The sequence below is a fragment of the Acromyrmex echinatior genome, chromosome 9 (assembly GCF_024713525.1).
Source record: "Acromyrmex echinatior isolate Ae372 chromosome 9, ASM2471352v2, whole genome shotgun sequence".
Classification (NCBI taxonomy): domain Eukaryota; kingdom Metazoa; phylum Arthropoda; class Insecta; order Hymenoptera; family Formicidae; genus Acromyrmex; species Acromyrmex echinatior.
The window spans coordinates 1094929-1119784 of record NC_141860.1 but is presented as its reverse complement, the minus strand read 5'-3'; the positions used below and the strand labels follow the sequence as shown (position 1 = coordinate 1119784).

The 24856-nt window shown below is 34.4% G+C and overlaps 1 protein-coding gene and 1 pseudogene across 1 annotated transcript; both read left to right on the top strand.

Moving 5' to 3' along the window:
- Positions 1-11779: 11779 nt before the first annotated feature.
- Positions 11780-22514, top strand: LOC147908470 (uncharacterized; annotated as a pseudogene).
- Positions 22515-23805: 1291 nt separating this feature from the next.
- On the top strand, positions 23806-24510 carry LOC147908469 (uncharacterized). The gene has a single exon (XM_087409425.1). It carries the CDS (start codon positions 23806-23808, stop codon positions 24508-24510), a length of 705 nt encoding a protein of 234 aa, XP_087265551.1.
- The last annotated feature ends 346 nt before the right edge of the window (positions 24511-24856 follow it).

Genomic DNA, 24856 nt, shown 5'->3' with positions numbered 1-24856 from the left:
TAGTAACGAGAGAAAACGCACGTGAAAATATAGTTCGTCGTTGGAAAAACATTAAAGAAACATGCGTGAAAGATTAAATATCGCGTCGGAGACGCATCGTTCATATCAATAGGGCGGAAGACACCTTCGAGAAAGGATACAAGGCTAAGTAGAGCGAGGAGATAATACAAATTAACCATGTTCTCGATTGGCGAAACCCTCATGTGTACGAACTGCGAGATTTAGCAGACAAAGTCATAGACGGTATTTTTTATGAGCAAGAATTAGCTCGAGTTGAAAAAAACTTAGAGGAAGAACAGTTTATCGTCAATCGCGTGATAAACAGAACGAGGGTCTAATAAGCAAGTGCTTGTTAGTTGGCGCGGTTATTCCAGTAAGTTTGACACTTGGATTCGAATTTAATTTCTCTTCGCAATGGAGAAGGAACAATTTCTTTTGGTACTTCCTAGTAATAGTAGTATGCATCATTTTCCATAATAATACAACATTGTCCTCACGGAATTATCTCACTCTATAGTGTTACATGGACAATGGGAGGTTGCGATAAGCGAGATTTCTCTCTACTTTTTTACACATACGTCGTAACGAAAATATGATCAGATTCGTCGATGTTAAACCCGATGAGGGGACGAATGGTGCATTTACGGCAAAAGAAGTTGCATTTCCAAAATGAAATTTATGATATCAATGAGCTTATTGATGATTAATACCACGTAAAGTTGCCGAATCGCATTTTTATTTCGAAAAAGCGTCTCACGGCAAAGTCTTGATAAGTATTAAATGTAATGAGAAATGTAAAATGTTACATCATAGAAACTTTTTCGATAATCTTTTACGAATGCTAGGTTTCGCATCGGCAATTTCCATAAATAATTACCCATTTTATTCCAAGTTCGCGATACGTAAACCTAATTCTAATAAAACAGAAAAGATAACTTTTCTTACTCGCGGATTTAATAAGAAGACGGGAAAACAACTTGCAGACGGTTACTGGAGTAACGAACCCTATAGTTTGTGGCGCGGTATCCCCGATAAAATGTTCGTTTATTGAGATATTTGTGAATCTTATATTTGAGAGTACAAATTAGTTCGATCTATTTTCCAAAAGATGGCTCCGACTGTTGTGAATGGTTCATAGTGACAGCTGATTTTGGCATTTTCAGAGAGGTTAGAAATCTGCTAATAATATTCAGTTTATATCGCTTTGAGTTTCATACAAAAACCTTGATTTTTACTGTGTATGAAATGTCGAATTTTGTGTTAACCAAGCAGCATTTGCGGGAGATTCTAATTTTCTGCTTTAATTGGAAGAAAAGTGCAGCTGAAGCCCATCGAATGCTTGTCGAAGTTTATGGTGACATTGCTCCAACTGATAAATTATATCATAGGGAATGGTTTCGACGTTTCAAGGATGGAGATTTCAACGTTGAAGACAAGCCTCGCTCTGGACAGCCAAAAAAATTCGAAGACAAAGAATTAGAGACATTACTCGAAGAAGATCAGAGTCAAACGCAAAAGGAGTTTGCAGAATCATTGGGAGTAACTCAACAAGCCATTTCTGCACGATTGAGAGCCATGGGAATAATTCAAAAACAAGGAAATTGGGTGCCTTATTAACTGAAACCGAGAGACGTTGAAAGGCGATTTTTTACTTGCGAACAGCTGATTCAAAGACAACAAAGAAAAGGTTTTTTGCATTGGATTGTGACTGGAGATGAGAAGTGGATATTCTACGACAACCCCAAGAAGAAAAAATACTACGCTAAGCCCGGTCAATCGTTGCCATCGACCTCAACATCAACATCAAAGCCGAACATTCATGGTTCGAAGATCATGCTCTGTATCTGGTGAGATCAAAAGGATGTTGTTTACTATGAGCTGCTGAAACGACATGGCGTTTCCATTACGGGCGATCGGTATCGGCTATAATTGATTCATTTGAGTCGTGCATTGCGAGAAAAACGGCCGGAATACGAGCAAAGACATGATAAAGTTATTTTTCTTCATGACAACGCTCGGCCTCATGTCGCAAAAGTCGTAAAAAAATAATTGGAAACGCTCAAATGGGATGTTTTACCGCACCCGCCGTATTCTCCGGACATTGCTCCTTCTGATTATTGGTTGTTCCGAAGGATGCAGCACGATTTGGCAAGTCACCGGTTCACTTCTTTCGCAGAAATCGAAAATTGGCTCCAAAATTGGATCACCTTCAAAGACGAGTCATTTTTTCGAGATGGAATTCGAAAATTGCCTGAGAGATGGGAAAAAGTAGTAGCCAATACTTTAATTAATCTGTTCATTCATTTTGTTTTGAAATAAATGCATTTTTGTACAAAAAACGGACCAAATTAATTTGTACTATATAAAGGCGATGTACGTATTCCTCTTCTCAGGATACTTTCGATTGAGATACGGAGTCATAATTACGCATTTGGTGTAAATTTGGTGAAGCATTTCTCATTTCCAAATTATATCCCATTGCGACGAACTAATTTTAGAACGATCGAAATACAGGATGCGTCACCAAAATCCGGACAAATCGAACAATTTCTTTGAACAAAATGTTTTTAATGAAAAATTAAATATTATAAAAAATCCTCTTACATGGCATTGGAGGATTCCTGTAGAGCAGAATAACTGCCTTTATTCTCGCTTTGAAGCGTTCGCACGCACGCTGTAATGTAGTGCTGTTCATGCCGACGAATGCTGCCTCAATAGCGGTCCTTAATGACGTCACATTGAGATGCTGAGACTTGTTTGTGACCCTTTCAACTATGCTCCATACGTAGTAGTTTAAGGGATTTAAATGGACTGTTGGGAGATCAGAATGGGAGGCGAGCAACTCGACTTGTTCCGGCAGCTTCAGAGAACATCTGTCGTATCTTCTTGGATCATCTTGGAAAAAAATCCCATCCGAATTCGGAATGCTGACAGCGACACTGCACTTTAAACGTAAGCAATAACTTTCTTTCTTCCATGTATGCGAGTATGTCGGTAGTGACAGTCTTTAGTTAGGAACTAGCGATGGAATATGAGGAGTATTTTGATGCTCGGGATACAGCGGTAACCAAGATGGAATTCCACTATTGTTCTCGTCGGCTCGCCCTATCAGCGCGGTCATGGAATCGGCAAGCTTTTTCGACGGGCTATTTAGAAAAATGCTACCTTATCTAAATAAAAATACACGTGCTGTCGGTAAAGAAGTTTTACGTGCAGAAATTAACGTAATAGAAAATGTAAAAAATAATAAACCGTTAAAGGAAGCAGTTAAAAGTTGGCTCGCGGAATCGAGGGATAATCTAAAGAGAAAAGTCAAAAAAAAAATAAGTTCACTAATAAGAGGATCAGGATATAAAATATCTGCAAAATCCGCGGTGCTTCAGTTTCCAATCGATGGTCGAGATAAACGTATCGTGCAACGACATCAAAAGAAAATCATCGAGAAGTATCACAAAGAAGAAGACCAAAAAAGTGACGAAGAAGAAAAAAAAATTTGCGCTGAAAGAAGAAAAACCAAAAAACTGTCCGTTAGGAAACATCAAGTCAAGAAATGAGACGTATCCAACATATTCTCTTAATTAAGATAGGAATTCATGGCTGGAGAAAAAATATATCCTTTCTTTATACCCACTCGAGCGCATGTATAAAAAGTGAACTCGATCATTTCTCTCCTACGCAAACCAGCATTGAGAGTTCGTAATGGACTTATTACAAACTCGTAACTTCGCTCGCGGACGATTCGCCCATAGAATTCGTCTTACTCGGACATGGAGAAGACTATCTAGATGGAGTGGAAGTTAGAATGAGACTCGTACGTTCGAAAGATTCATTTTGCCTTATGGAGAGTAAAACGATATCAAAAATACGTATTCTCGATGCCAGTTTACTCGTAAGGAGAGCAAAAATAAGCTTGGGTGTACTACTCGCACACGCTAGAATACTGAGGAAAATTATCACCAAGTATCCCCTTATTAGAGTCGAAGTTAAAACATTCACGATACATACCGGCATAGTGGGGGAATCGATAGACAATGCAATACTCGGACAGTTGCCGAAACGAATAATAGTCGGCTTTGTCGATAATAAAGCGTTTAACGGTGATAAAAAATTGAACCCGTTTAATTTCAAAAATTACGGAATAAATTTCTTTTCGCTGTACGCCGATGGTATACAAATCCCCAGTAGGCCATTATAGCCAAATTTTTCGAAAGACGAGCCGCTCTACGTTGAAACTTATCACACATTATTCTCGGGAATTGACATTTACTTTTTAAATAAGTAAAGACGATTATGCCAACGGCTACACTTTTTCGCTTTCGATCTTACTCCAGATCTATCCACTAATTGCGCAGGGCATTGGAATCTCGTGAAACACGGAAGCTTACGATTAGAAGTGAGATTCGAAAAAGCTCTTTCCGTGATTATTAATTGTATCGTCTATTCCAAGTTTGATAACGTTTTAGAAATCGACTTCTCACGGTCAAATCATTGTCGATTTTTCCGGTTAGCTCTATGACTGTCGCGAGAAAATTATTTTCTCCCCATTACATATTTTTTTCTCATCTAATTGCACGCAAGATGACGAAAAAGCTTCAGTCTTGCTCATGACACCGGCGCCAACGTTTCGTGACGTAAAAAGAGTAGTAAAAATTCGAATATTTATTATAATGGATATAATCATTGACATATAGTACAAGATTTTCGCGATGTCAAAGAAAACTTTACTCTGAAAGAAGTCGCGGTTCTTACGATTAATGCGCCGATCATCGGACACTGGATTATGATTCCGCCTTATCCATTTGGCAATTTATCCAAGAGAGTAAGACGAGAAAACAACTATCTTACACGAAATTATCACGGAATGATTCGACGGAAATATCAATAAATACTTTACGATACAACTACGAAACGTTACACGCCGCGCACGCTACATCTATAGCAGAAGACAAGAGAGGGCGCGTTATCTGAGTAATCTACTTTCCACAAACGTACATAATCTGGAAGGAATTTCTCCGGTTTTCAAAAATCTACCAGATTTCAAAAAATGTGGATAGCGCTGCACGCATCACGGATTTCGAACCAACATTGAATCACATTACACCTTACGCAATGCTTACAAATTGAAATGTTGGCTAACTATACGAAATAGCAACAATTCTAGCTACGATAGCCTTCCCTTAGAAAATTGGAGCGAGAGCGAAAGGACAGACAGCGAAAATTTTTCAATTCAATTTAAAAATCAGAAACACGATATATTTTGCATATATATCGAAGCGTGGAACAAAAATATCGTGACAGAAAAGTCAAACCAAAGCGAGGACGAAGAAGCGACAGGCAAGGAGAAAAAAAATCTTCTAAAATTCATCCCATCGATGGATAGAGATAAAGCTAACACTAGCGTTTCGCAAACGTCAAATTTTGAGAACTCTACAACGCACGTACTGGCAAAAGAGGTAAACTCTGAATTTGCACAAACATTTCCTCTCTCACGCACTCCAACGACGAGAAATGAATTCACTGGAAGTTTTAAATGCATTATATCAACTCAGTGTCCGACATGCAGGGGTTTATCCTGTCGATCGACTGCCGAGGATGTAGACGAGATCGACTACCATTGTCGCTAACACAGACGATCGATTTGGCTAGTGTCACCTTCTACATTGACGAACACGGTACAGAAAGATATTTCGATAGTTATAGCTTACCGCCCTTAGACTCAAGATTCCTCTTACGACTTCACCGAAACTCGACCACGTATCGCTGGAATACGACGACGCTGCAAGGAATACTTTCTCAAACTTGCGGACAATACTAGTGTGTATTTCTATATTTTATGTGTAATGGTTATAATCTTAGCCAGTTTCATAGTCTGTTACCTCTGATTGTAAGTGCAATGATCGATTGATCGTATAATTATTTCATAAATTTTTTCTTCATTGTAAACATAAAAAAATAAATTCTCATGCTATATGCCGTCATGTTCAATCGTCTACTCTTTTAAAAAGTAAAATATAAAACAAATATTTTATGTAATATCATTTTTTTTCTTTTTAAAATAAACATTTTTGATCATGTAAATTTCGTCTGTTTCTTACTCCTAATCTCGTCCCCTTTTACATTAGTCACCTTTTCTCACATATTCCGGATTTAGATAATATTCATTAAAAACAAAATATAGAAAAAAATTTTTCTTTTAAAATAATATTCAAATCAACACACCGATTACGATGTGGCGTGCCGGCGCGAGCTTGTTCATTTCTGTTTTACCTCCCCTTCCTCCCTAATAAAAGTAAGAGTCTCCCGAAAATACTCATAAAACTCCTCGTCATAAAAAATTAGAAAAAATCCTTTCTCTAAAGCATTAGTACGCCGGAGACATTGAGTCACTGCAGTAAAAAATGACCTACAGAACAAAAAACTGTGTGCTATTCTTATCCGCTGCCCACATCTTCCCCCTCCCTCCGTAAAGAAAAAATGTCTTGGTCCTGATTTTCCTTAGTATTACAGTATTCATCTCTGCCGACACTCCACTCTTCTCCAGTAACCGCGTGGGCGACTATGGACAGAGCCAATCAGCACGTGGGAAGCCATGGACCGAACTAATCAAAACACCATTTAATTATCTCATAATCACACCCTCGCGTCCCGGAGATGGACCATGGCTGCACCGTCCATGGCTGCATATATACTACTAACATTGTAAATTTACACTTACATGATTTATCTGAGCACCTTACATATAACTTTTTACATGTGACGCACACACTATATTGATGTCATGAGGCAAGCGCAGGCCTTGATACTGACTATTTTTGTTCTTCATAAGATCTTATCTCTTATCATTTAAAAAATATACGCATTGTTAACCAACTGTCTACAATTTCCCCTATGTAAGAACCAATCTCAGTGAATAGGTTGTATTTCGAAACACATTTAAAACAAAAGTGTTGCAACCTTTTAGTTACTACCTGTGTGCGTGTGTGTGTGTGTGTGTGTGTGTGTGTGTGTGTGTGTGTGTGTGTGTGTGTGTATATATATATACATATATACATATATATAGAGGGTATTTGGAATTTTAATATCAAAGCTTTGGAAGTGTGTAGGGGATCGATAAATTAAGAAAAAAAATCCTGTAAAAATATCCTCATTTATGCTTCGTTTTGAAGAAAATGGCAAAAAAGACAAAACGTAGTTTTCATTTTTGGTACTTTCTCATTACTTATTCACGTTGTATTTATTATATTCACTTGTTTAATGTAGATATTTTTCAAATTGTTGGCCTCTTGCAGTAAGCATCCAATATGCATGTATATAGCGCGGATAGCTCATGTTGCAGCTAAACACTCATCTGGCGATATTTGATGCATTTGCAGTTTCGATTCGATTTCTCAATTGTTCTCTTGAGTTAATTGACGATAAATAAACTTCTTACTTCAGGACCCCCTACACAAAGAAGTCTAGTCAGATCAGGTGATCGGGATGGCCAAGGTACTATTCCTCTCTTTCCAATCTATTATTGTGAAAAAAAAATGTCTGTCTAGCCAAGTTCGAGTAGTTTTAAAATTCAATAAATGAAAACGGTTCCAATAATTAAATAAATTAAAAGATACAAAATAGGGCTAAAAACCAACTCAGGATATTGTATGAGTAATAATATTATTGTAAGCAATATAATAACGTACAGATGTTTCGATTCTTATTGGATTCTTCTCAATATTAAAAAATAAATTTAAATGTTACTGATAACTACGCAAGATATTTAATATATAAAAAACGCATGTGTACTCGTGTTAGAAATAAGGTGTAGTAAAAAGAAATCCATTATTTTTCCAATAGATGGCTTTAGTAATCTGTATCTCACGTTGTATAAATGCGATCGGGTTACGTTAGATAGCGTTAGAAAGATAAGATTTCGTACTAAAAAAATTTCTTAAACAGTTTTGTGATTGCTTGACTCAGTATTGTTTGAGCGCGCATCAAAGATGGACACCAGCAAAGAGAAAATACGCCATATTTTACAATTTTTCTTCGATAAAGGCGAAAACGCAAGCCAGACGACTGAAAATGTGAAAAGTGTTTATGGTCCTGATACTGTAACAGCCAATCATGCACAATTTTGGTTTCGTCGATTTCGTTCCGGTAATTTTGATGTCAAAGATGCACCACGCTCTGGAAGGCCAATTGTCGAAAATGTCGATAAAATAATAGAAATCGTCGAGTCCGACCGTCATGTAAGCACTGTTTCGATTGCTCAGGAGCTAAACATTGCACAAAAACCGTTTGGAACCACTTGAATAAAGCTGGATACAAAAAGAAGCTCGATGTATGGGTGCCACACGAGTTAAAAAACCTCATGACCGAATTTCTATCTGCGAATCGCTGCTGAATCGCAACAAAATCAACCCATTTCTGAAGCGGATGGTGACTAGTGATGAAAAGTGGGTCACTTATGACAACGTCAAGCGAAAACAGTCGTGGTCGATGAGCCGGCGCAAACGGTGGCCAAGCCAGGATTGACGGTCAGGAAGTAATAATTATGGCATGATATGGCCTAAATTCAATCGACTTCCCATCAGAAATTGTTATTAATCTATTCCAGAAGTTACATAATCATAATACCTTCCTCTCAAATTTACAATAGGTTGATCCAATGAAAATTAATGTAATAAAAATATATACATCCTTCATATTTGTTTTCAACTATAATAAGTATAAAATTAATTAACTAATAATATTAATTGTCATTCAAGATATTGTATTATAAGTAAAATTGTATTATAAGACTATGTTTTACATAAAAGAATTCAACGTCAATTACAATAAAAGTTAAATAATAAATACCTGCTGTTTATTCGAACATCCAAAATAATTAAAAAAATATAAATTGAGTACTAAAAGTAATTTATAACAGATGTCAAATGAGTCTTAATATTGTCGAATTTTGAGATGTAATGCTAGAACATTCGATATATTGAAATGATCCTGCCATCTAGCAAAGGAAGTGATAATAGAAATGACGTAGGAAGGATCGTAGGAAGGGGAATTTAATGATGTAGAAAGGGATGGTAAAAGGAGTAGACATATGTCAGGCAACGGATTGGTATTTGTCTGTCTATTCAAACCATATTTTTATTTTTTAATGTGGATCATTTCAGAAATAATTCTTTTTTTATAATAAGGCTCATTATCCAATATTTTGATTTTTCCGCATTTGAAATCATGATTAAAACTAGTACGATGGTCAGAAATTACTGATGAGGAGATCCTGTTTTCTTGTTAATATCAGATCGATGTTCATTTATTCTAGTTTGTGATCTCCTTTTTGTCTGACCCACGTAGCTAGGCTCACAATTCAAGTCCTCAATTTTATAGACTACACCCTATTTGGAGAAATGATCCAAACGGTCCCCCCCCCCTTATCCAAGAGTCCCCCCTGTGTATAAATTTCTTAAGGATATGGTGAAAGCTGTTTTGAGATGTATGCCCATAGCTATAAGTATAAAACTCTCAGAAATGGATTTTACAAACGGAGAAGTAAAATATTTTTTTTTTATTAAGCAACTTTGTATTAGGATGGGGATAGCAATAGAATTTGAGCCTTTGTCTAATTGCGGAAAAAATAAACGCAAGTGGATAGATTATCTAGAAGAATGCTTATGGTATAATATCTTTGAAATTTTGTTGATGAAATTGCGGATGAGAAAGTAAAAGAATTCCACCATATCATATACTGCTCTTTTTTTTGTGATAAATAGGATAATTCGAATAGAAATTGAGATACCTGTCCGATGATGTCGATTTCGAATACTTATCAAAAATGTAATATCACTGTGACGTCCAAAAAATTGAGTCTGTTGTCATTACTAATCTCGATAGTGAATTACAGCTTTTTATATATAAAATTAAAGATTTCTAATATGTAATTTAATTGAAACTGTGGAGCTGCCAAGATAATGTCATCTACATATCTATAATATAAAGGCAATGACAATCTCTTTATTGCCTGCTGTTTTAAATCTTGTAGAACTATTTCTGCTATAATAGGAGACAAGAGTAATCCTATCGGTGTGCCATGAATCTATTTGTAGAACGATCCATTAAAGATAAAAAATGTGGAATTAAAAATAAAATTCGTAGCAATCACTCTTCCTATATTATTTTTGTACTATTAGCTATGTAATTACATCTGTGATTATACTTTTTTGTGCTAACTCAATCGGAACATTATCATCATTTTTGACAGGTATTTGAACCGACATCATCATACAGACAGATATCTCATAAGGGAGCAACTCAAAAATTCAAAAAATTCTGAAACTTGGTGTGCAAGAATAGTTCATCCGTAACATAAAACTATTTCTTTTTTGTGCAGAATTTCAGTTTTAGAGAGTGAAACACTCCTTTGAAAAAAATCGGTTTTTTTCTTTCGAAGCGAATATCGTTGAAACTATAAGGAATAGAAAAAAATTTCCAGATTAAAAATTTAATGGCTTCACAAGTACTACAGAAATGTAGTAGAAAAGTTTTTTTTAATTAATTACTTATTGTATACCCACACCACCCCTTTCAAAAATTTGTTAACATTTATGTAACTAAAATTAAAGAGCATTTTATGCTGAAAACGACAATGTATATAATAATTATATTCCGAAAATCCATTTTTCAAATATAAACGAAAACTTCTCTATTTGCGAGTCCTGTACGTATTGGTCTCATACCACGTGTTTGGCTGCACGAAGTAGCGTGAAGGCAAATACAATACAATTCATCAGTACAATATCAGTAGCAACTATTGAAATAAGAGCTTTTATATAACAACAATAATAACAATAGTAATAATAGTTTGTTAAACTGCTTGCAAAATCAGTCTCAAATATTTTTATAGTATATAAAGGTATGCATAAAACACTTTGGAACAATTAAAAACAAAGTATGAATAAAGAAATTGTTAGTTTTATAAAATGTATTTAATTTTGGTCTTAAGAATTTGCAACATAGTAAAAAAAAGGATACTGTATCAACAATAATTCCGCACGAATAAAAAATAATTTTGTGTTCCAGATGAACTACCCTATTTCCATGCAATGTTTCAGAATTTTTCGAATTTTTGAGTTGCCTAACTTCCCTGTTAAGTGCCTGGTAAGTACGTCATGTCGCCATAGCAGAAAAAAATCGGAATCAGTAATGTCCATGATAACGAAGCCTCTGGAATTCTAAAAGGGAATAAATATGAAATTGTAGATCCAATATTTATTATTTTAAAAATAATTTTATTGATACATACAATAACACTATTAATGAAACAATTATAATCAATTTTTGTATTTAAAAAAATTCTTGTTTAAAGAAACCAAGTCATTGAATTTATAAAGTTTTACTATGTTTGATTATTATAATAAAATAGTTCATAAAGCAATATATACTTACAATTAATTATTATTAATATATTTGATTTGCAAATCGCGTGATAAATAAGATGTTGCATAGAACTTCATTTTTTAACGTTAAATGACACAGTGTCATATTAATAATCTTGACTATTTTGCAAACCACACGATAAATAAAAAATATATAGTGTTTTGTAAGGCATAGATTGGACTATTAACGGAATAAGATGATGCAATTAATAATCTATTTGCGCAACATCTATTCATAAATAAATTTATGTAATCGTATATTTTGATTCATACACCTGAGAAAGTACTATTCCCAGTTTCATTTATAAACAATCAGTCACCAGTTCTGTTAATAATAATTGCTTGACAGAATTCTCTTTAAAATGACGTCATTTAATTTTAAAAACGTAATAAATATGTTAGCCATTACATTTCAAATTGCGAGTATAACACAAACACCTATAACACCGTTTGAAATTGAAGTACATAATGAAATTAGCAACATTCTACAAAATGTTCAAAACACTCGTTCGATTTTTTTTTTATTATTATTAGAACATTACGTACTAAATTTTGCCGATCCATCAGAACCACGTGGAGCACAAGTTGTAGAGTATATTATGACTGCAGAAAAAAAAGAAGATGAAGATAGTTTTGAACTTGAAGAATGCATTATTGATGATGAAGGCAAAGTCGACTTCAGTTATAAGAGAAAAGCTGTTCTATTTTGGAAGAATGGAAAAAAAGACCCGTCGAAGTTTAAGGGGATGCTGGAGCGAAGGCCGAAGTTGATCAAGGTCGATATTACAGGTTTTCATTTCCAATGTATAAGCTGCTTATGCCCTCTGAAGTTAATATGATCATGCAGGAAATTCGATCGATTAATTATCGATATTTTTATTCCGTTTCCTACATTACCATCTTAACAGGGACGTGTATTAGGGTCGGTCCTACAATGTAAGATTTATTTTGGAAAATTTTCCAATTTTAGAATTGAAAAAAAAATAAAATAATTGAAGTTAATCTTATATTTGTAGAATCGGACCTTAGAAATTTAGTTGCATTATATACATATTTAGTTGTATTATATACACATGCAATGTAGGCCGTGTTCTAATATATCACCAGTACTAAAAGTCTGTAATATACATAAAATACAGATTTTTAATTAATAGATATATCGATACGAAACCGTAATAGCACTTTTTTCTTACATCCAATGCCATTTTAGGTTACGATAATATATTATCATAAATGAATATCATTATATATATATATATATATATATATATATATATATATATATATTCATGCAGATATTCTCTACGTCCATTTTTATGCAATATTAAAATTTTATATTATAATGTGTATAATGATATATAAAATGTAATTCTAACGTTATATATAAAAAGAATACGTCATGAATACGAATTACAATTACATTTTATGTGTATTATAATATGTGTATATACACAATAACACAAAAAATATTATACTATTATTGACATATTAGTGAAGACATAAACATGTTAGTGAATTAATGATATATGCAATATTAAAATTATATTTTGGGTACATTATTGTGTATAAGTACATTATAATACATATAAAATATAATTATAATTTATATTCACTAATAATGTTTTGTTATATATTACAACAATGTTAGAATTATCATAGTATAATGCACATACAATTTTCTATATTAGATATATAGTCGACATACTAGTAATGTATAAGTAATATAAGTATCTATCTCTTTTTATTAGACAGAGTAAAAAGAGTTACATTATGTATGTGCAATGTCGTATTCATTTATATATATATATATATATATATATATATATATATATATATATATGAAACACGTGTCCATATATTGACAATAATATATGTTACATCTTGACTCAACCCTAAATGATATTGATCAGGAAAAAGTGATACTACAACTGTATTTCGATATTCACTGCGAGTACTGAAAATACATAACTATAGATTTTCAGTGTACATTGACACATGGGCCTATATAATAGCATTTTTCCTGTCGTACAATGTCATTTTAGGTCAGGATGTGATATGTATTAGCTATACATAGATATTACACATATAATATACATAGCTATACCATTTTTTGCTATGTTTAATAAAAATATGTAGAAGTTAATCATGTTAAAATTAGTGATGTACTTAAATATAATACACACATAGGCAATATTGTACAATATTGCATATATGTACTATAATGTGTGAATATACATACGTTGCAGATAGAAGTTATCAATGCTAAACTGTTTATGCATTCTCTGTGTTTAAATGTGCAATATTAAAATTGTATACATATATATATATATATATATACACACATAAAATGAGGATTTATCAGAGGATTCGTAATTTGATTATTTTTTTTAAGATGTTACGTCTAATCATCTGTGTTTGACTATCGTTAGCTTTGATTTATGTTCGTTGTATATTCTAATATTGAAAATATAAAAGTATATATCACTAATATTTGATCATAAAAAAATATATCTCTTTTTATTAAACGTAGAAAAAAGAGGACATCAGTACACCTTTTTGTTATACATAACAAAAAGAGATGAAGTAGATATACACGTATGTGAATATGAATTAGAAATATATTTTATAATGTGTGTACACATCATAATGCACATAAAATATAATTCTAATATTCACTAATAGACTGTGTCTATATTATATCTGCATGAAAAGCTAAGTATGAGTAACTTCTATCTCTTTTTATTATGGGCCTTCTACAATAACACATTAGTTACAAATCAGAAGTCAGAAGCTAAAAATTGATCAATCACAGCCAATTTTTAGCGTTTGACTTCTTATTTATGGCTGATTTATGGCTTATAATTGTAATGCCCATTAAATAATAAAAAGAGATGGAATAGTTACATATGTATGTGCAATGTATTTACGTACTGACAATACATGTTACATCCTAAGTTAAAATAACATTGGGAATAAAGGAAAAAGTGCTATTATATTACACGTGTATACATGTATTTTAAATACATGGTTGCATCCGAAAATATATCTAAGTCACAGTCAGAGTGTTCAAAAATATACTTATTGTAACTTGCTGTTAGTCAACGTACATTGACCTGTAAGTGTATATATTTGCTAAAACATTTTGAATATAATATACTTACATATATTTCATAAACGTATAGCATCGTACAAAAATTATGCATGTGACTATTGACTGTGTAATGTATTATATGTTGTATATATATATATACATATATATATATATACACATATATATACATATATATATATATATATACATATATGTATAACATATATATTATATAGGGTGTCCAAAAAGGCTCTGGATTTAGGAGCTGAATATAAAAGTGATTATAACTAATCGTAAAGGAATGTGAACTTGTATCGGCATGTATAATACGCCAAAATATAATGCGTTGCTCTATGATTCACGTTCTACGATTCAATTACGACCATCCTTGTGCTAAGGCTATTACATAACGTTTTTAAAAACGCTTCAGACAAAAGTTGTAAGGTTTCAAAGAAGCTATTTACTGATATTCAGTTTTTTTTCTTCATTAGTTTCTTTGTTTCGGTTATGTCAAGCAATTAGCTTTTGATTCCATCATGACAATGCATCTATTTGCATTTCTTTAATTGCAGACGCAAAATTCTATAAATTGATTCCGTAATTGTATTTCACCAAATTTAATAATCGAAATGCTTCTGCCAATAAATTAAAAATAGTCAGTCCACGATAAACGCCTCTGACATTTATCTGTAACTAGTCAAAGCACGATTTACGGCTGTGGCATTTTGTTATAATTAGCCAGCTCACAATTAACGCCTCTGACAGTGAATTAAATATAGTCAGCCCACGATGAACGCCTCTGACATTTGTCTATAACTAGCCAAAATATGATTTATGGCTGTGACATTTTGTTATAGCTAGCCAGCTCACGATTAACGCCTCTGGCAGTAAATTAAAAATAGTCAGCCCACGATGAACGCCTCTGACATTTGTCTATAACTAGCCAAAATATGATTTATGGCTGTGACATTTTATTATAGCTAGCCAGCTCACGATTAACGCCTCTGGCAGTAAATTAAAAATAGTCAGCCCACGATGAACGCCTCTGACATTGGATCATAATTAGGCAAAGCGCAATTTATTGTTATAACAATAAATTTAATCATATCACTTGTATGATAAATAAAAGTGATATTTTCACGAATAACATAAAGATGCTAACCTTTCTCATTCTGGCTTTATAGGGTGCCAACAAGAAACACACATCACAATAACCAATTTTGGCCTTCTAGAGCGCCTTCCAACAAGAGACACGGTGCATCATTACAATCTTGTTCGATAATACAAGGATGAGATATTGTACTGTATTGTACTGAGTCGCTTGTTATAAAGCACTCATAACCTTGTCTTATCAAAGGCAGACAATATTCTGCTATTACATTTTTTCTATTTTGTGGACAAAAAATACTATATAAATATATATATATATATATATATATATATATATATATATATATATTCATATACACACATATACACACATATATACATACACATACACACACGTACACACACACACACACACACACACACACACACACACACACACACACACACACACACACACACACACACACACATACACACACACATATATATATATGGTTGTGTGTAGAACACTACTACACTACACTACATTGACAGTACTGTTGTGCGGCAATAATACTGTGAACGCGGGCCATACTGGTTACAGCTGATTGACTCGTATAACGCCGTTGTTTTCTACACATACAGCGTCACGCAAAATGATATATGTATGCATATATATATATATATATATATATATATATATATATATATAATATAATACATATACATACAAAAAATTGTTATTTATCACTCTAAGAAAAAAGATACATAATCGATATCATGATCACATTATCTTTTCCTTAGCGACTAATTAAGAAAAGGCGTTCACCGTATCTAAATCCACGTTATTGTAAAAAGACTCTCTATTATCTTTGAAGTTCTATTATTGATACGTCATTTAAATGTATTCTCCAGGTTTATTCCACTAAAAAAAAATACAAATAGATGACCAGATGTATGATGCGGTAAAGTAAAATTTTATATTACATTCTGTGGCATAAAAACGTGATCAGTAACTCTTTGAAAGTGAATGTATCATAAAAATAATAAAGTAATATTTTAAAAGTACATTACATTTAGTAAAATGCATTAAGTTATTAATATGATGTTCAATCACCATTATTAAGAAAATACAATATTATGTAGAAGGAAAATATTTTCATGACAATTTGCTGGAAGGTATGGTCGCAGCATGTTTCTTATACTGTGCATTCTTGAGATGCACGTCCACGCGTGAGCGGTTCGGCCGTCAAGCGTCGAGCGATTGTGAAGGAAAAGTAGGCAGCATTTCAGAAATCGGCTCGAAATGCGCAACTAATTTCGAGCACATTGAAGTACACGTATATAATTTTTGAAATTTTATAAAAAGTATATTTGGAGTAATATGTTTATTAATAAAATTTAATAAATAAAATGTTATTTATTAAATAAAAATTAAAAAAGAAAAAAGCAAAATCGAATATAAGATCTCCAATATTCTGATCTTGCACCCAACGCCCGAGACCACGTTGAGTTCTTGCAGATCACCTCGACGAACGCGATACATATAGTGCACGGAAAGTCGTAAATTATTGTATATCTCATCAATGTTTACGTTTTGAAATCATTTTTGCATTTGCATTTTTGCTACGTTAATGAGAAAGATATATGATTAATATAATTTAATAAAAAGAAAATGAAAGAATTTTAATTCGACAAAAATTGGAGATTTTCACATCTGCTGGAGTATTGAATATTAATCCAAGAAACCGAAGTCTGTCAAAAAAAAAAACGGAGAACTGGCAACCGTGTTCGTGATTTAAAATTCTTTCAATTTCTGTTATTTCGATAGAGCAAGACAGAGAAAAAACAAACAGATAGAAGCTCCGATTGTAATCGGTGAGTCTCTGCGCGGACACGCCGAACTGGGCCCGCTAGCAAAACAATGAGTCATCTGTCTCTGTCCTTCTCTCTGTGGTCGCTTGTTTCTAGCGACCGAAAATATTTTCTCGACGATCTCGACCGCTTGGCGTGTATCATAAGGAGGAAAGAGACATTCTAGACAATACATAATTTTTATTAAATTATATTAATCCTTTGCCCTACGATTTAAGTTACGATGGCGCGTGCCATAATTAACAGCCTGGAACATATTGTTTATGTTTGGCCCGATAGACATACCACGGCTCTCATCAATGATACTTATGTTTGGCCCGATTTCTTTACCACGAGTCTCACACGATATTAGTGAAAGAGTTAATCATATACCTTTCTCATTAATATATAATAGCAAAAATGATTTCAAAACATGATAGTTAACGAGATATAGTTTACGATTTTCCGTGTATTTTATGTACCACGTCCATAGAGGCGGTCTGCAAAAACTCAGCATGGTCTCGGGCGTTAGGTGCGAGATTAGAATGTTGAGGATCCTATGTTCAATCCTGCTTTTTCCTTTTTTTCTTAATTTTTTTTTAAACAAATAACGTTATTAATGAACATATTACTCCAAATATATTTTTATAAAATTATAGAAATTATATGTGTACTTTAGTGTGCTCAGAACTAGTTACACATTTCGAGCCAATTTCTGAAGTGCTGCCTATTTTTCCTTTACAACCGCTCAACAGTCGACGGCTGAACCGCTGGATCGCGCGCGGACGTGCATCTCAGGAGCGTCACAGTATAAGAAACATGCTGCTATCATACCTTCCAACATGAAAATTATCATGACAACATTTTAGCATGAAAATTATCATAAAAATATTTTCCTTCTTACATAATTGTTATTTTCTTAATAATAGTGATTGAACATCATATTAATAAGTATATATATTTTGCTAAATATTATGTACTTTTAAAATATTTACTTTATTATTTTTATACATTACATTGATACATTCGGTTTTCTTTCAAAGAGCTACTGACGCTTATGTGCCACAAAATGTAATATCTTTTAATATAGAATACTGATAATATTAATTTAAGACTAATAAGAGTCGATACAGAACGAGATGCGTAATTTTAAACTGGAATGATTCAACTTCAATAACTCCGTGATGTCTTCTTTATTCAACATGTGAATAAAGAAGGCATGTTGAATAAAGAAGACATCACAGAAGACTAATGAAAGTAAAGGATTGATAATTTGCTAGAAGATACGGAGAATATTTCTTAGTGCAACGCTCCTGAGATACACATCCGCGCGCGATCCGGTACAGCTCAGCCGTCGAGCATTGAGTGGCGGCGGCGGGGGGAAAGAAGGCGATGCTTCAAAAGTCGACCCAAAATTTAACATATATTCCAATAACTATAGGAAGAATACCGAATCACTTTAATAGATAAATAAAAAATTATTTGTATGTTGCATATAAAGGCACATATAAAGGCTTTTTGATTTGTTAATTATAAAATTATATTGACATCATCCTTATAATTATATTAATCATCCTTATAATTATATTAATCGCACTTTTGCGATTTGATTGATTATCAAAATTTTCTTTCGGATGATAATTATAAAAAAAACATTTCACAGAAAATACTGATCGACGTAACATTATTACAGAAACATGATTTTTTTTTGGATTTTTTCTAAAGGTAAATTAAACGTTTAGAAATACACATATAATTTCAATAATTAAATAAAAATATATTTAGCCTGTAATATATGTTTGTTAACAATGTCACTTATTTAAAAAAAAAATAAATTATGAAAAAAGAAAAAAGGAATTGATCATGAGATCTCTAACATTCAGATCTCGCATCTTACGCGTGAGACCACGCCGAGGTCTTGCAAATCTTTTCTATGAACGTGGTATATAAGGCTCATGGAAAATCATAGAAATATCCTGTAAATTATCGTGTTTTGAAATTATTTTTGTTATTATACAGAAATTGGAGGGATATAGGATTAGCATAATTTATTAAAACTTATATGTTATTTATAATATTCCTTCTCCTCTTAATTATACACATTGAGCGGCCGAAATTTTCCAGAAAGCATTTTCGGTCGCTCGAAACAAGCGACCGTAGAGAGATGGGGGGAGTGGAGAGGAGAGGAAAGGAGAGGAGAGGAGAGGAGAGGAGAGGAGAGGAGAGGAGAGGAGAGGAGAGGAGAGGAGAGGAGAGGAGAGGAGGGGAGGGGAGAGGAGAGGAGAGGAGAGGAGAGAGAGAGTAGAGGAGGGGAGAGGAGAGGAGAGGAGAGGAGAGGAGAGGAGAGGAGAGGAGAGGAGAGGAGTAGAGTGGAGAGAGAGAGAGAGAGAGAGAGAGAGACTCTGAAGGATAGACTCGCTGTTTCGTTCGACGAGCCCAGCTCGGCATGCGGAGTCTCACCGATTACAATCGGAGTTTCCATCCTTTTTTGTTTTTTCTCTGTCTCACTCTGTCGTACTTCTGTTTCAATAATTCGTTCTACAATTCAAGAATGTGATTTCTATTGATTCTGGCATCATCGTCGATGCAGCAAGGACGCACGATTCCTTCTTTAAACAACGATCCTGATATATATTTCTATATATACAAAAATATATTATTATGGTGTTTCCGGCTGATAATATATTGCTGGTTTATTTACAATGGTTCAATCCATTTCTATAGTTGAATAGCAATACTACTTCGTTTGCGCGCGACCGATAGGAGGAATAGCGCTTCTTACTAAGACTCGACATCCGAGTCGAGTCAAAAATGTGCTGTATACAATAATTTCAAACCTTGCATAAGTAGCTGGCGATTTACAGAAGACCTCAAAGAACAATACTATGCTTGCAGAAACGAGTTACGAGCTTTAGTATAAGAGTAAAGTGTATTCGAAAATTTCATTTATATGCTACGTCTCCTACGAGATTGCCGCTTGTCGTTCCGACATCCGAGCAGAAAGAAAGCTCAACCGAAACATACATCGCGTTCCGAATCTTGATATATGCATGTGTAAATAATTCAGTAAATAAAGTTTAGACATGTGTTGTATATATGACACGCACACACGTGCGCACGTATGTATGTATATATATATATACATACATACATACATACATACATACATACATATATATATATGTTATTTTATATATATGCATCAATAATTTACTAAATAAAATGTATGTAAAAGACAGAACAGTATAATTAAAATAATTATCTTCATTTGTATTCATATGTAAATAATATGGTATGTTTCTTGTTTAGGAAGAAATTATTTCAACAAAATTGAAATAACTAATATCATATTTATTTTATTATTTTTCCTCTCAAAAGAAAAAACTTTGACCAGAGCACGTTTTGATTGATATAGGCCTGAGTAGGTCGATAATTCAGATCATTTCTATGGTTCAGCGACGCACTTTTCATGACAGCGCCACTGTCGGAATATCGCGGAACTAAAATACTCAGTTTCATGGCTTCAACTCTTTTTCGTCAACTCGTAATATACAAACGAAATTTTTAATATACAAACACCTTTCTCTTAAACTAAAACTTCTACCGCGTTTCTAAAAACATGGGATTGTTCGTTTAGGTTTTCCGCAATACGCTAGCTACTTTTCATGAACGTGCAAGATCTGAAACTCTTATATGCAACACATATTGTGATGTGTTGACTACAGAAGCCGATAACAAAACTGTAAGTCTTTAATTTTTTTTCGTTTTTCGTATTCAAATCAAGCTGGCGCTTTGCGTTGTTGTCGATACTTTAATTGTGGAGAAGGATTTTTCAGTCCATAAACACAGTTATGAGAAAGGTGCTTTTAAAATTTAATGATAAAACAGGACACTCCAGCATCCCCTTAACTAGTGAACAGTCCAAGTTTTGCAAAGTTAAATCCTTAAATTCAACTATACAGATGGGAGACAAGTGTAGAGAAAGGTGAAACAAATGTAGATAAATTTGCATTTATTACGGAATATGTATTGCAAAAATTTGAAAAAGATTGTGTGATAAAAGATCTATTATTCATGACATGAATTTAAGATTATGGGCCTTGGAGGCAAAGGCCCAAGTTGACTTACCCAAATTTAAATAATGGATTTGGAAATTCAAGAATGTGCACAAAATTGTTTCCCGCAAGATAACAATATTCAGGACTCAATTCACACTTGAAAATATATATTGGCAATCTAAAAGATGTCGCACAATCGTTTGTTTCAAATGTAAAATTTAACATCCCAAATATGAATATCCGGAGTTGAAGAAATTTATAATGTAAAGACAAGAGTGGTTTCAACCTTAAAATTCTAGGCGAACATTGGCAAAATCAGGAACAAAACAGTTGAAGCAATGGTTCAATCGGTATCTTCTACAACACATAGTTACTATATATCATACCGATTATTTCGGCAAGTGGATCTCTTCTTTTACCATTATATATAGTGTTGAAAAAATTTACAGGAACATTTGAGTGCAGGAAATTCTATTCTGCCTAGTTAATATTTACATTGAATCGTCGAAGTCAGGAAAACTTACGACGGAACACTTCATAATGGTTTAGTGAAATGTATCTACCGATACTGGCTGTAAAAGCATGCTTCTATTCGATTCGTGGACACTGAGTCAGCTAGAATAATACATTCCTAAAGATAAAGAAGTAAAATTTATGATTATTCCAAAGAAAGCGACAGGCTTCATTCAACCTTTAGATATGTTTGGTTTTAGAATTTGGAAGAATTTTGTGCGAACGTTTTCCGATAATGTAATTATTCAAGAAAAAGATATCAATTTACATTCGCGTAATGATACAATTAAACTGCAATCATTAACCCATAACCAATTTTCTTCGCCTAGATTCAAAAATCTCTTTCAATATGCTTGGTTTAAAATCAGCTATTTAACAACGCAAAAACCCGGCGATTTTCCAAATCCTGTAGATTTCTGTTATTTCAAAAATGAAAAGCATGTATCCAAATGTAGTATTTGTGGAAGGGCCGCTTTTATGCATTGTGTATAGTGTAGCGAATATTTTTGTTTTCAACATTTTTATGAAGAATACCATTACTGTACTAATTACAATCTATGATTTAGAGAACCTCTACAGTTTTGTAATCTCTCGCAATGTATAATTAAATTACAAAATATGTACAAAAAAGATTATATTATTAATGTGTGGGGATCTTAATCCCTATAATTGCATGCGAATTCAAGCTGTGCGCGCTTTCTAGAGCTATTCTCTCCCTCCCGAGCAGCGCGGACACTAGAGCTAAGGCGGCGACCTCACGAGAGGGCGCGGAGACTGAGCGAAGACTGAGGAGATAGACGCGTTAAAAAGGATTGTGATTGTTTTTGAGTTAAGTTAACGAGTGTCACTCTAAAAACCTACGCCTCAATACATTAATACATTAGGGTCTTTAAAGTGATCCTACATAAATTGGGGGCTTGTCCGGGATCGAACTAGATTTTGACGGTGACGAGAACGACGAACGACGCTCTGCTCGAGAACGACGAACAACGCTCTGCACGAGAGCGACGAACGACGCTCTGCACGAGGTACGAGGAACGACGCTCTGTACGAGGTACGAGGAACGACGCTCTGTACGAGGTACGAGGAACGACGCTCTGTACGAGGTACGAGGAACGATGCTCTGTACGAAGTACGAGGAACGACGCTCTGTACGAGGTACGAGGAACGACGCTCTGCATGAGGTACGACAAACGACGTCTTGCACGAAGTACGACGACGACGCTTCACACGAGGGACGAAAACGACGCTTCGCACAAAATGTGACGAGGAACGACGCTCTAAGTGAAGATGATGAACGACACCTCGCACGAGGAAAATGACGCCAAGTAGTGAACAACGACGACGACACTACGTGGAAATAACGACGAGAAAGACGAGAGGAAAGTCGAAAGAAGAAAGACGAACGAAAAGACGAAAGAAGTTGGACGATAAGGGTAAGACGAAGACGAAAGACGAGACGAGAGGAAAGTCGAAAGAAAAAAGACGAGCGAAAAGACGAAAGAAGTTGGACGAAAAGGATAAGACGAAGACGAAAGACGAGGCGAAAAGACGAAAGAGGTTAGACGAAAAGAGTAAGACGAAGACGAAAGACGAAAAGAGAAAGACGCAACAAAGAGGAAAGACGAGACTAAAGGGAGAAAGAGGATACGGAAAGTCTGCCATCTTGGCGGGAAGTTGATAGAGGAACATTCGAGAAGGCTGACGAGCGTGAGTAGGCGTGAGTATAACGGCCATTTTGCTTGTAGGGAAAACCGAAGACGATTGGGTGTTAGTGATAAACATGGAGACGCTAGGAAAGATTAAGCCAATCGCCGACAAGATACGAACGTCGTCGCGCCCAGCCGTATACGCGCTGTATAAATTTATATTCGAAAAAGACGGAGATCGCACTAGTCACAACCAACTACGTAATTTCTGTGGTTTTGATTTCGACGATGCTTCAGTTGAATTTCGTGCAAAGTTGGAATACTCTGTCATTTTTTCGATTGGTGATCTGACATCTATGTGCAATATTCTTGGCTTGAGCTACGTAGGCGCCAAAGAAGAACTGCGACAGAGAATTACGCGGGCGCTCGTGAACATTAGAACGTTGGTGCCACGTGCGCACGATGACGATGTAGAAACCGAGGAAGAGGAACCCGATGAGTTACAGCAAGGAGGCGCTGAACGAGTTGATGACGCGGAAAATCAGCGAGCAGCCGACAAAATGAATACTCCGTCATTGGCCACTAGTAGCACTGACTCCGAGGCCGGCGAACGAGATTTGCCAAGAAGGGAACGACAAAAGAGTACGAAGATTATCTTCAATTTCAAAGATGTTGAAGATACTATCCGTCCATTCGATGGGAGCGACCATTATACGATTGAAAGATGGATTTCAGATTTTGAGGAGTTAGCCACTCTGTTTCAGTGGAATGACATTCAAAAGTTGGTTTTTGGCCGCAAGTCTCTAAAGGGTGTCGCTAAAATATTTGTGCGGGATTGAGTACTGTGCAAACATGAAATAAATTGAAAGCAGCTCTGAAGAAAGAATTCAGCTTGCGAGTGAACAGTGCAGATATCCATCGAAAGTTAGCCAAAAAGAAGTTAAAGAAGGATGAGAGTATTCAGGAATACTACCTAACTATGAGGGAATTAGCGTCGCAAGGAGGTATAGACGTCGAATCAACAATACAGTACATCATCGATGGTATTCCGGATGGCAGTAGCAAGATGTTATATATGGAGCTCAAAATTATAACGAGCTCAGGTCCCGCCTCCGTGTATATGAGAAGATACAAGAATGAGGAACTACAACCATGAAGAATAATCCGAAGAAAGAAGTAGCAAAC